This window comes from Coloeus monedula (genome assembly GCF_965178545.1).
Source record: "Coloeus monedula genome assembly, chromosome: 6".
NCBI classification, from domain to species: domain Eukaryota; kingdom Metazoa; phylum Chordata; class Aves; order Passeriformes; family Corvidae; genus Coloeus; species Coloeus monedula.
The window spans coordinates 28,916,280-28,928,789 of NC_138786.1; the positions used below are offsets into that span (position 1 = coordinate 28,916,280).

General features: G+C 45.9%; 1 protein-coding gene across 5 annotated transcripts in view; it reads right to left on the reverse strand.

The window, feature by feature from the left end:
- Positions 1-12,510, reverse strand: part of RGS6 (regulator of G protein signaling 6) — a gene marked incomplete at its 3' end in the record, with an annotated part of 252,176 nt that overhangs the window by 12,033 nt on the left and 227,633 nt on the right. For 3 of the 5 annotated variants that reach the window (XM_082283290.1, XM_082283289.1, XM_082283287.1), the window contains one exon: positions 12,344-12,433. In XM_082283290.1, the coding sequence (XP_082139416.1) occupies positions 12,344-12,433 (90 nt within the window). Of the gene's footprint in view, positions 1-4,572; positions 4,627-12,343; positions 12,434-12,510 lie in introns of all 5 variants that reach the window. The other 2 variants (XM_082283288.1, XM_082283286.1) reach the window with 1 other exon arrangement.

Below are 12,510 nucleotides of genomic sequence, written 5' to 3' on the forward strand. Positions count from 1 at the left end.
AAGGAACAGGCCACACGGGAGGACTAAAGGAACAGTCAGAGTATGTAGGGATGTGACAAAGAAGGCCAAGGTCCATTTGGAATTAAGTAAGGCAAGGGATATCAGGACAGCAAGAAGGGTTTCTACAAGTACATCACCAGCAAAACGAAAATTTGGGAAAATGTGGGGCTGCTACTGAATCAGATAAATGTCCTGGTGACAGAAGACACAGAGAAGGCCTGGCCAATTACTGAATGTGTCAGTTTTTAATGCTGAGGTTGGGAATCCCAGACCTTGGAGGTAAGAGAGGAAGGCTGGAGAAAGGAAGACTTCCCCTTGGACACAGAGGGCTGGGTTAGAGATTGGCTAGGCAGACTTATGTGCCATAAATCCATGGGCCCTGATGGGATATACCCAGAGATGCCTAGGGAGCTGGCAGATGTTGCTGCTAAGGTACTCTCTATCACCTTTGAAAAGTCATGGAGAACAGGAGAGGCACCCGATGAGTGGACGAAAGCCAATGTTACTCTCATCTTCAAAAAGGACAAGGAGGAGAACCTGGGAAGCTACTGGCTGGTCAGCTCCACCCCAGGAAAGGTGATGGAACAGATAATTCTGGAGGTCATCACCAAGCATGTAAAAGAAAAGGTGGTCACCAGGAGTAGTCAGCATGGATTCACCAAGGGGAAATCATGCTGACCAATCTGATAGACTTCCATGATGGCATGGCAGGATGGGTCAATGAGGGGAGAACGGTGGGTGTTATCTGCCTTGACTCCAGCAAGGCTTTTGACAGTGTCTCACATTACATCCTCATAGGTAAGCTCAGGAAATGTGGGTTGGATAAATGGACAGTGAGGTGGACCAAGAACTGGCTGAATGGAAGAGCTCAAAGGGTCATGATCAGTGGAATAGAATCCAGTCGGAGGCCTGTAGACAGTGTTCCCTAGTGATCAATACTGGGTCCAATCTTATTCAACTTGCTTATCAATGACCTGGATGAAGGGACAGAATGCACCCAAAAACAGTTTGCTGATGATATGAAATGGGAGGAAGGGGCTGATACACCTGAAGCCTGTGCTGCCATTCAGCAGGGTCTTGACAGGCTGGAGAAAACTAATGAGGTTCAACAAAAACAAGTGTAGGGTCCTGTACCTGGGGAGGAATCACCCCAAGAATGAGCACAGGCTGGAGGCTGACCTGCTAGAGAGCAGCTCTGCAGAAAAGGACCAGGGAGTCTTGGTGGATGACAAGCTGACTATGAACTGTCAGTGTGTCCTTATAGCCAGGAGGGCAAATGGTATCCTGGGATGCATCAGGAAGAGTGTGGCCAGCAGGCTGAGGAAGGTGATCCCTCCCGAGGCCACATCTGGAGTGCTCTGTCTAGTTCTGGGCTTCTCAGTACAAGAAATACAAGGAGCTACTGGAGAGGGTCCAGTGGAGGGCCACAAAGATGATGAGGGGTCTGGAGCCTCTCTTATGAGGAGAAACTGTGGGACCTTGGCCTGTTTGATCTATAGAAGAGGAGACTGAGAGGGGATCACATCAATACATACAAAGATCTCAAAGGTGGGTGTGAAGAGGATGGTGCCAGACTCTTCTCAGGGGTGCCCAGTGACAGGACAAGGAGAAATGGCCTTAAGCTGAAACACAAGAAGTTCTACCTCAACATGAAGAAGAACTGCTTTACATTGAGGGTGGCAAACACTGGAATAGGCTGCCCAGGGAGGCCATGGAATCTCCCTCTGGAGACAGTCCAAATCCACCTGGACACATTCCTGTGTAACTTGCTAGAATTGGACTAGGTGATCTCCAGAGGTCCCTTCCAACTGTAACAATTCTGTGATTTCCCAAAATGCTGGGTCACATGCTACAGCCAAATCTGAAAATTTCCCCAGGGGTCAACTGGTCCTCCCAGTGCCAAACAGAGCAGCATAGTCTAGAGATGGCCCAGATCCACAGGCAATTAATAGTTCAGTCAATCTGGGAGACTACTTCATCTCAGTTATGGCTCTTTAAGGCAAATACACTTTTAGCCCTTATTGTTTTTGAGATTTCTCTTTACAGCCATCACTGGAAATGTGACCTCATCTCAATCTGCTTCCAAAATAGGCTCAGTGCTCCTCCCTTGAGGGGAGACAAACTGGGGGTCTGTTCCAGCCAAACCTTAAGCATGCATTTAACTGTGCAGGGCCAGCTTGAACATGTGATCCTGTAATGAGCAACCATTAAAGCACAGTGGAGCCCTGGAAGTATGGACTGCTGAATTGCTCCACTCCTACACGGCTGGGGAGCTGCAGTGCATTTTGGAGAACTAGACCATACAGAATTAACTTTGTCTTAATTCAGTCCCCTGAGTATGCCATAAAGTTCTCACTTTGGTAATGCTGTCCTCTGAGGACATGTCAATGTAGTGACTATTTTCTCATCTGATCGCAATCACAAACTGCCATAATGCAAAGTATAAAAAATTCAGACCCTTCCTAGTTCTGGTAGCTACCATGCCATCAGAAGAGGAGATTTTGTATCTGTATTAGGAGAAAGAAAATATTTACAGTATGCTAGCCAGTAAGACAAAAATGAACCACAGCGCCGACCAATCTACAATAATTTTCTTTACAGCTACTTACATTCTAATCATAGCATCCCAAACTGAGCTTGTCAAGTTACCCTTCAAATCAAATGCAAGAGAAAAATCCATCCTTGGCTATGCAACTATAAACCCAGCCAGTCTAGTAAAGTGAGAGTTACTCTTCCACGTACTTGGCAAATCTGGGAGCAGAATTTACCACTCGGTGTAAATATTTCTGCATAGTTTGTTTAAAAAAAAAAAAAATTCTTTCCTACTCCTCTCCCTGGCAGACTCTTAGAAAGTAGTAAATATGCAGATGGGCATAGTGATATATTTTGTATCAACATATTTTAAATGTGTGCATATGCATTAGCTATATAAATACATTCCCCAGGAAGTCTGCCAGTGGATGTACTACAAAGCTTTGTATGTTACATTTGGGTTTGCTTGTGCAGTAGCACAGCAGCGTCAGGAAGAACTGCTTTTGGCTTATTTGCTCTACAGCAGCTCACAGTTACCTGCACAGCTTCCTGTTTCTCTCAGTATATACAAAGGTGCTATATTTATATGCCATGTGTGTATGTAGTGTACATATAAATATACATTTATACACACACATGCAAGAGTATCACAGACTCATAGAATGCTTTGGGTGGGAACCTTAAAGATCATCTAGTTCCAAGCCCCCTGTCACAGGCAGGGACACCCTTCACTAGACCAGGTTACTCAGAGCTCCATTCAGCCTGTCCTTGAACACCTCCTGGGATGAAGCATCTGCAGCTTCTCTGGGTAGCCTGTTCAGTGCCTCACCACCCTCACAGTAAAGATTTTTTCCTAATATCTAATCTAAACCTACTCTGTTTTAATTTGAATTCATTCACCCTTTTCCTCTCACTGTGCTCTTGTAAAAAGTCCCTCTTGTCTTTCTTGTAGGCTGCCTTCAGGTACTGGATGGCCACAATTAGGTAACATCAAAGTTTTCACTTTTCCAGATCAACAAACCCAATTTTCTCAGCCTTTCCTTGTAGGAGAGGTACTCTATTCCTCTAATCAACTTTGTGGTCCTTCTCTGGATTTGGTCGATGTCTTTGCTGTCCTGGGGACTCTGGAGCTGCATGCAACACTCCAGGTGGGGTCTCATGAGAGCAGAGTAGAGGAGCAGAATCCCCTCTCATAACCTGTTGGCCACGCTGCTTTTGATGCAGTTCAAAACACAGCCTGTGCTGCCCAGTATCCCTGCTACTCCACTCGTAGTATCTGCCTCTGGTCCTGCCCCCTTCTCCCTGCTTTTCCTGTTCTGTAGAAAAATTGCTGCACAGACAGATCCCTGAAAGTAAGTGAGGCAAGCAGGTCTTGTCCAAGCTCTGGACAGACCAGCTGGAGGTTGGAGACTGATGAAGGACAAAAGACAGAGGACATCTGCCCGCTGCCCTTGAGGTCCCACTGTCCCCTTGTCTAAAAGGTTTAACAGTGTTATGTTTCTTGCTGTGACTGTGCTGCTTTTCCGGTACCAGTATCATGAACGAGGCAAAGGGTATCGCACATCACTATTTACATGAGCACTGACAGAGGGGGGCAAGGAGGAAGTGGCTGCAGTGCTGTGGGTGGATATGTATGTGACGCTATCATTATCCATGCACGATGGAACTGTACGGATACTGTTGCAATGGAGCTATGAGAACCATGCTCTTCTACTTCATTGTGCAAGGAAAAGCCACAACAAATACTGTAGTGGGAATGTAGCAAAACTTTGCATTTAATTCTAGACAAAAATCAATTTGCTTTTGCAATGATGATAAGCTAGAATGAGCATTATGCCATTTCTCCCCCCCTGCCCCCCCCCCCCCCCCCCAGTCCCTTCTTTAGAGCTACTATTTAGATGAGCTACGGTATTAAGAGAGAAGCTGCAAAGATGCTAGCTGCAAAAATAAAGGATGAGCTAAAAAGTCAAGCATTCACGTTTCCCCCAACTGAAAATGAAGTTCTGAGGAAAGGGAGGAGGGAAAAGAAAAGGAACTTACCACGCTGCGAGTGAACTTTTCTAGAGAAGTTCTACGACCTTGCTCATTCTCTGGCTTAACAGGGAACAAAAATAAGATAAAAATACAGAAAAAAACCCTTCAGCTTAAATGCAGTCTTTCAAAACAGCAGCAAAATATAAGGAAGCAGCAAGAAGAAAAAGTTGTAAAAAAATGTAAAAAGCAGAAATCAATGTTTGCAACAGCAAACATAAGAAATCAAAATGCCTTAAAGAATGAGAAAAATCAGTACTTTTACTCTCAGAGAAAGTCACTTTTCTCCTGTGAGTTTTTTGAATGGTTCATATATGTCTGTGCATTGCTGTGTCTTACAGGTCTTGGTATTGATTTCTTGTTCACTGAATTTTCCTTCTGTTGCTGTTCTAGCTGGGACGTCTGATTCTGGTTAACATCTGCCAAACAGCTATCGGAGGCTCCCAGCTACTTGTGTAGAGAGATGAAAAAAAACACAGTAGCTTTCACAGTATTAAAAAGCAATGTGTGAGTGAATGCAGCACTGGAAGAAAACCACTGGACTCTTTGCCAGTGAACCTACACTCTTCTATTTATCCAAAGGGTAGAGGCATATTTCCAGTAAGTTTGGCTACAACAAAACACAAGACAGCATATGCATGTCTTTGCAAGGCAACGGAAAGATACAGGCCAGTTTGGGGCACTGAGCACGGGACTATTCATATGCAAGAAGACATTCAATTGCACTGTGAGAAGACAAGCATGTGCATCATGGCTTTATTAACATATCCCTGAGAAGGCTGCTCACTGCAGCACTTTGTTCATTTGGCATAAGGGAGATCTAATCGCCACTAACAAGGAAGAACTAAATAATTTATTGGCATATTTGCTGGAATATCTAAGAGAAAAAAATTGTTATAGAGAAGAGAGGAAACTCAATGATACAAAAGAAAGCTTATTGCAGTCAGAAAGCTGTGGGCTCTGCTGATTTCCAGGAGAGACACTTATTTTAATGTGGTGAGCCAGCAAAATGGGGGTGGTAAGATGGAAGTAAAACTGCCATGAAGGGAATAAGGAGCTACATGTGAGGGAAAACCACAGTAATGATGGTGCATGACAGTGCACTGGAAATAAGCACTGCACTGGAGAGGCACATACCTGACATATCATCTACTGCAGATTCAGCTGCAGTAACAACCCCCAGGACAAAGCACCAGTGCAAAAATCAGATAGAGAAGACATAAAGAAGCCAAAACCATACCAGATAAATTGGATGAGAACTCGTGTAGCTGAGTCTAGGCAAAGCCTTTTGATTCTTCTGCATGTTTATCACAGCTTTCACACCTCTTTGATGTCTACAAGGTTAGTCTTAAGCATCCCATGGAAAGATGGGGTAGATCGTCCCTGCTGCATCACCAAAGATGAGACCAAAACATAAAGCTCTTTTAAGACAAGCAATATTCTTTATCCAGAAGAAAGAAACAAGCAACCTCCACACTTACAACCATTCGAGGAAGCCACAGCATCAGCTCTGATGTCCCAAAAGTGGTATCAAAAGTGAACACTAGAGGCGCGTCATTTTAGCCCACACAGAGGATGGATCCAAGCAATAAAGCAGCTTTCCCAGCTGGCAGGAAAACAGTAATGTACCCAGTCCAATGTTCCCCAAAGGAGTATTTAACACGCACTAACCCAAGGGTTAGTTGCCTCTCCTTGCATGTGAGAGGAGAGGAAAGGGGAAAGAAACATCAGCCTCACTCTTTGGCTGAGTACTAGAGCTGTGCAAGTGCTCAGAGGGTCACAGATTCCCTCTTGGAAATAGCCTCAGAGGTGTCCCCACACGCCGAGGCAGCAGAGGTGACAGAGAGAAGCTGCATTCCTGCCACTTCAGCTGAACACATACCAGTGAGCAGGACTGAGGACAGCAGGGCACTGGGCCTCTGCGTTGGTCTCCTGCACGGGTGGCAAGACCCACCAGCAGCCAAGATAAAAACACAATTTCAGGAGAAGAAATACCTGAACAAAAGACTGAGTGTACTGCAAGGCTCCTTAGGGGAGTAAGGCACTCGAAGTCTGCAGCATCACATTGCTGCAGGCTGGAAAATCAGTGTCTGACCCAACTGCACTTTGAAGTGGATCTCTGGTGTGCATTGGGGTCAAAGGAGAATGAGCTGCTATACTGGCCACACTGCACCCCTGCACTCACTGTCAAAATTTAGTGTCTGTTTTTTCTATTGGCAAGGTGATCCACCTTCCCACCAAGCAGAAAGGTAGGATGGTGGTCTTTAAAGATCATGAGCACCTTGCTGAGGTGCTTGTCTGGCACAGGGGGCCCCACGCAAGGCTGTTTGCTGCCTACCACAGCTGAAGAGATGTGGGAAAGCAGCCACAGAGAGCACCGACAGTGTCTCAGAGAAGCGCCTTGCAAAGCACGGTTTGCAGTCACTCTGCACATTTGGCATGGCGGTGGCAGGCTGGATGCGTGGAAAGCTCATCCCCATAGCATCCAGCTCTGAGTCAAAGCTTGACATTTTCTAGTAAAATAAAAAGCAGCTGAGGCAGGCTGGCTGCAGAGTGATGAGCTTGCTTGAGCAGTTTGAATGTCCGTGGGTGTGGGTGCTGGCTGTACAGCTCGCTGGCGCTTCCTGTCTGCTTGCCCATGTGGCTGGCAGCCTGCCGTGCAGGGAATGCCTGCCCACAGCTCTCCAGCACGGTGCTGAGCTGGGGAGGCTGCCTTGCACACTAGATGAAGGAAATTTAAAAATAACAAAGTGCAAAAAAAAAAAAAAAAAAAAGAATAGAAAGACCAAGTCACACCTATCCCAGTCCTGGGAACAGACCTGGGGTGTGCACCCTGGAGCCATTCCTGCTGCAGCATCACAGCAGCCTTTGCCCAAACATACACTGTGTGTGCAAAGGGGCGAAGGCAGAGAAACTCATGTGCAAGCCAGGTCATGTAGTCCTCCCAGGTGCAAAAAATGCAATCTTTGTCAGTAAGTACACCAACAGACTCCATCAGCTAATGGCAAAGGACATATGCATTTGGATAAAATATGAAACAACCATCCTTGCTGCAGATGAAAACCCTTCAGCCCAGGCAGATACATAAAAATAGGGCTCACCACATAGAAACCATTCACTAAATATTGACTAGCTTTTCAAATTTTCCTTTTTTTTTTCTTGATTAATCATTTACCCAACCATCCAAACTTTAAGTTCCTTTGTGTAGATTCTGCTTGAATGGAGATTAAGTAGAAGAAAACTTAACCAGCTGACACTGACTATTAAAAATAATTATGAGAAAATTGCTCAACATCTTTACAACATTCAAGGCAAGTCCTGCGACTGAATCAAACTGGCCATGTGTGCCCTGATGGGACTGAGAAGGAGGCATAATCTGCAGTAGGAACCTTCCTGAACAATACAGAGCAGTTGGCACAGGGGGTCTGATTAAAAGCAACGCTTCAAAAGGCGTGTGCTGAAAATGCAGCCTGTTCCTCATGGCATGAAGCCGTTAAGCATCCCCGTGCTGACACTTCTTGCCAGGGATCTGAAAAGGGATAGGGAAATATATACAGAAACTTGGTCTTCTGAACGTAAGGTCTGCAAAATTCTCTACCTCCCTCCCTCCCTGAATTTATTTTGTTGGCTATTGAATCCTTTATTTTGGTATGAGACTTTGGGGTGTGAAGTGGGGTTTATTTTGAACTTTAACTTGGTGAAAAATAATGTGCTCCAGAGGGAATGGCATCAGATAAAAACAAAGGATAGTAACATCCTGGACCCTGGGTGCAGAAAAGGCCAGGAGCAGGTCCTGGGCTTCTAAGGCAGTCACATCTACCTGTCCAAAGTGAGAAAGCAAAGGGCATGTACAGTGCCACCAAGTGGCCGGAGTATTTTGCATATATTGTGTGTTCATTTGAACAGGACCACGGTGAATTCACACTTCTCTGAACCAGCTGGAGAGCAAAACAATGCTCTAAACCAAGAAAATACCAACCTGCTCTTCCCTCAATGCCGCAGGGCTCACTCTCATAGCTTCGCAGCCCGTCTGCACTACAGCTGTGGCTGCCTTTCCAGGATGCTTCCCTGCTTACGGGCAGGGCCGGATAGCAGGAAGCCACCCCATGCTAAACTGACATGAACACCAGCACCGTGACAGTTCAGCTGCCCCTTCAGCTAATGCAGAGATGCCAACCAATGTCACTGTTTCACCTTTACGGTGAGCAATGGAAAGTACCTCGAGGTCTTTTCTGTTCCTTTTGCTCCCTTCTCTGCAAAAATAACTAGCAGAGCACGTCTGGCTGCTTCTTCACCATTAACAAAAGCTCCTGTGCGCTTGCATCCCCTTCCATGGTGCACTAACTAATCTGCACTGCTCTTTCCCCAGGGAATAAACCCCTGCTCTGCAGCCAAGTCACCCTGCCAAAATGCCTTCTTGCCTTGACTGAGGAGGTTCGTCACAGCACTTGTCCTGACAGGTGGATCACTGCTGTCTAAGGACATCCAGCCACCATTTTGGCTATTGTGGAGAAGGGCTGGAGGGCAGTGCAGCAGTGATTAACTGCTGTAAGGTACCCTGCAGCAAGGTGCATATTAGCAGAAACAGGAGCAGGTCAGTGCTTGACTCTGTGCAGCACCAGTGGGGCGTGTTGGGTAGATACACAAATAAAACGCAGTGAGTCGCTCGGGGATCTCAGCACATCCAGCCCTTCGCTGCCGAGCCAGACGCTTTCAGCAGATCCGTGATTTCTACCTGCTGCAGAGGGGGTCTGGGAATGGAGGCCCAGAGCTCAAGTTGGGCTGGGCATATGGCCATTCCTCCTGAGGACAGGGCTGTGCTCTCATCCCTCCTCTTCTCCAGCTTGGCAGGGAGGAGGCCTTCTGTTCAAGGCAGAAGGCTACACCCAGTTTTTCCCCTCTGCAGCTCACTGCTTCCAATCACACCCTTGCTGGAGGCCAACCTCATGTTCCCTGCTGAGCACCATGAATCTGCAGGATTGAGGCCAATAATACTGTGGTTACTTGCAATAATGACATTGGGAAGAATGGGGGGAAAAACATCTAAAATGGATTAACAAAGTATGTATGTCTGGTCTGTACACAGCCTATGTCTGCTGTCTTGCATCAGTTAGTGGTGTGAACAATATGTTCCCCTCATAATTCTGTCACTGTATCTCAATCCTGACCCATAATTTCTTCTCCCTTCTTCCCCTCCATTACTGCACTCCCAGAGCAGGGAGGGGAAGCTCCCACATCTGTGGCTATTGTATGGTGTGGAAGAAGGTAACTCTTCAAATTTACAGTATTTTACAAATACCAGAAATGTGAAGCATGTTTTGAAGCACTAATCAAGCTTTGGCATCTCTCTGCTGAGCAGGTCACTATCATCATTGCCCTTTGAAAAAGAGGAGGATATACGGCAGGCAAAATTGAACTTTTTTCCCCAAGCTCACACAAGAAGTTAAGTGGGGTAACCAGGGGAAGCATATGGATTTTATGGTTCCCAGTTCTGTACTCTAGCTACACAGTCTGCCTTTCCCTTTTTCCTGCCCTCTCAGTTTGCCATAACGCAGTGCTGGAGGGCAAAAGATCCCAAATAACACAAATTTACCCACAAAACATTAATGTGGGAATCTGAAGCCATAGTTCATTTGCTTAGCGCAAGCAACTCTTTTACCCCATGTCCATCATGCTGTGCTTCTGACAGAACTTATTTTCAGTAATGAAAGTAAGCTATGTCATATCAGTGTGGTATACAAGCCATGTGAGGATAATGACTTTGGGGAAAGACATGCCTCCGAGAGATGTACTCGTCACAACTTAAAGAATTGCAGTGAATTTCTATTCACATCACTGAATCCAGGACTTTGTTTGCTGTCTCTAAACTAAATCCTCCATCTATGCAGACTCTGATATGCTACTGCATTCCTCTTTTCCTCCCTTGCTTTCCAGCTATTTAGAGGAATTTTACAAGGATGCCTCTCAAAGCTTCACCAAAGGTCCTAAAGATTGGACCACGTAGCTCAGCCTATAGAAATGTCACATTCTTTCTATCATCATCTCTGTACCTACACTGTTTCCAAAACATTCACTTGCACAACACAATGCAATGTGGTTGCAAAGAGCCTTACAGACTCTGGAGCAGCACCAACTCCCCTCCTGCATAATGTGAAGCTGATCAACAGCGCATCCGCGCAGATCTTCTCCTGCCTTTTTTGTGCCTTCATATGTTTACTCATGCACCCACAGCTCTTTCTTAAAGAAACTTGATTCTTACTTTCACAGCTGTGTTAACATGACACCAAAACCTGCTCCTGAGGCAGTTTGCAAGGGGATGAGGATGTCATGCTGACACATCCAGGGCTTGATCTGACAGCAAACAAGGATTGCAAAAAAATAAACCTTTGGTTTGAATGAGTTTAGCTGGGAGGAGAAAGCTCTCCTGTCTTTCAAGCACATGAACTCCCATGTGTTCAATGGAGACTGCGGGGTGGGGGGGACCATAAGCTGCTGGGGGTAGGGAGATAGCAGAGGCTTTTATGGTTTATACCATCAGAAAACTTTGCCTTGCACCTCCTTCATTTCCCAGCCTCTGAACTAAGTCAGGTCTAACCCTTCTAAATGTAAGCAGCACTGGTTTATGCTGTCACAGACGAGACATTTTGAAACAGAAGACTGACTGCTGCCCTCCACTACCTTTCCCTAATCCACCTGCCAGTAGTCTCAGGCACAGCAGACAGAGGGGCTTGTCTCCTTTTGTCACCATATGCATGCTTTTAAGGCACACAATGACAATCAGGACAAAAATACCACTGGGATTTCATTGTATTGTGCCGATGCAATGTAATTTGGCAGCACACAGAGAATGAAGCAGAAAAACAGCAGGGAAGATGGTGATGGGAAACCACATGCTCAGGCTGCAGGAGTTAGGAGTCAGTTTATGTACAGTCCTGGGAGTCAAATGCAAGTGAGACATATACATATGTACATGGCATGCACGTGCACACAGACACACACAGAGAGCTATGGGAATTAGTCAGGAGTTGCAGGAAGCATTTAAGCACAGCCACAAATGCAGAAATCAGTAGCTTATCTCCTAGACCCCTTGGAAAGAAGGGACTCGGGGACAGGAGCTGTAACTCTATGTAACCACTCCTTTGCTACCCTGATCTGGAGCCTCCTGACAGAATCATGGTGCTGACAGAGCTCATGCAGATACCAAAAACGCTAAGAGCTCGAACCCAGATTTCCTGTGAGAGTGGCTGGAATTCTTGATTACTACATGCATTGCAATTATTTCCCATCTCCGAGGAAAAGGAAACATCTCTGGGGAGGCAAAAGCAAGAGAAAGGAGAATGGGAATTGCTGCAGGGGGATCTCTAGGTAAGGCATCCAAAGGGAATATCACATGGTGAGACTAGGGAGGTGAAAACCTCAACAGGTGAATTTTGCACCAGTAATGAATAGACTGATGGGTTCTGCTTCTCATATCACACACCGTCTTTCCATGAGAAGGAGGCAATACAATTTGTATTGTCTGCACTGAGTTTGGGAGACAACTGTGCAAGACAAACACCTTTCCGTATTACTTTTACCTTGGGTCACCATGTTTCCCCCAAAACTCATGCTGAGGCTGTGCACAAGGATGCCATGCCCCCAGTGAAGATGACAAAAGTGCTCATTCCCTTCTTAAAGGAAAAAAAAAGGAAACAATATTTTCACTTTCACACTAGCAGCAAGCAGCAGGCGAGAATCAAGAGGTGCTAAGAGATGCAGGCATGTCCTTTCCAACAGATACCTTCTTCTTCGCCAGCAGCAAGTCCTGGTAAGCATTCGAACGCAGAAAGCGCGCGTAGCTGTCACTCTTCATCAGCTTGTAAATGTGCTCCTGTGGGACGGCGGGAAACAAGAGAAAGAGAATTGTTATCAAACCTCATTTAGACATCACAGGGACTTAAAACACAG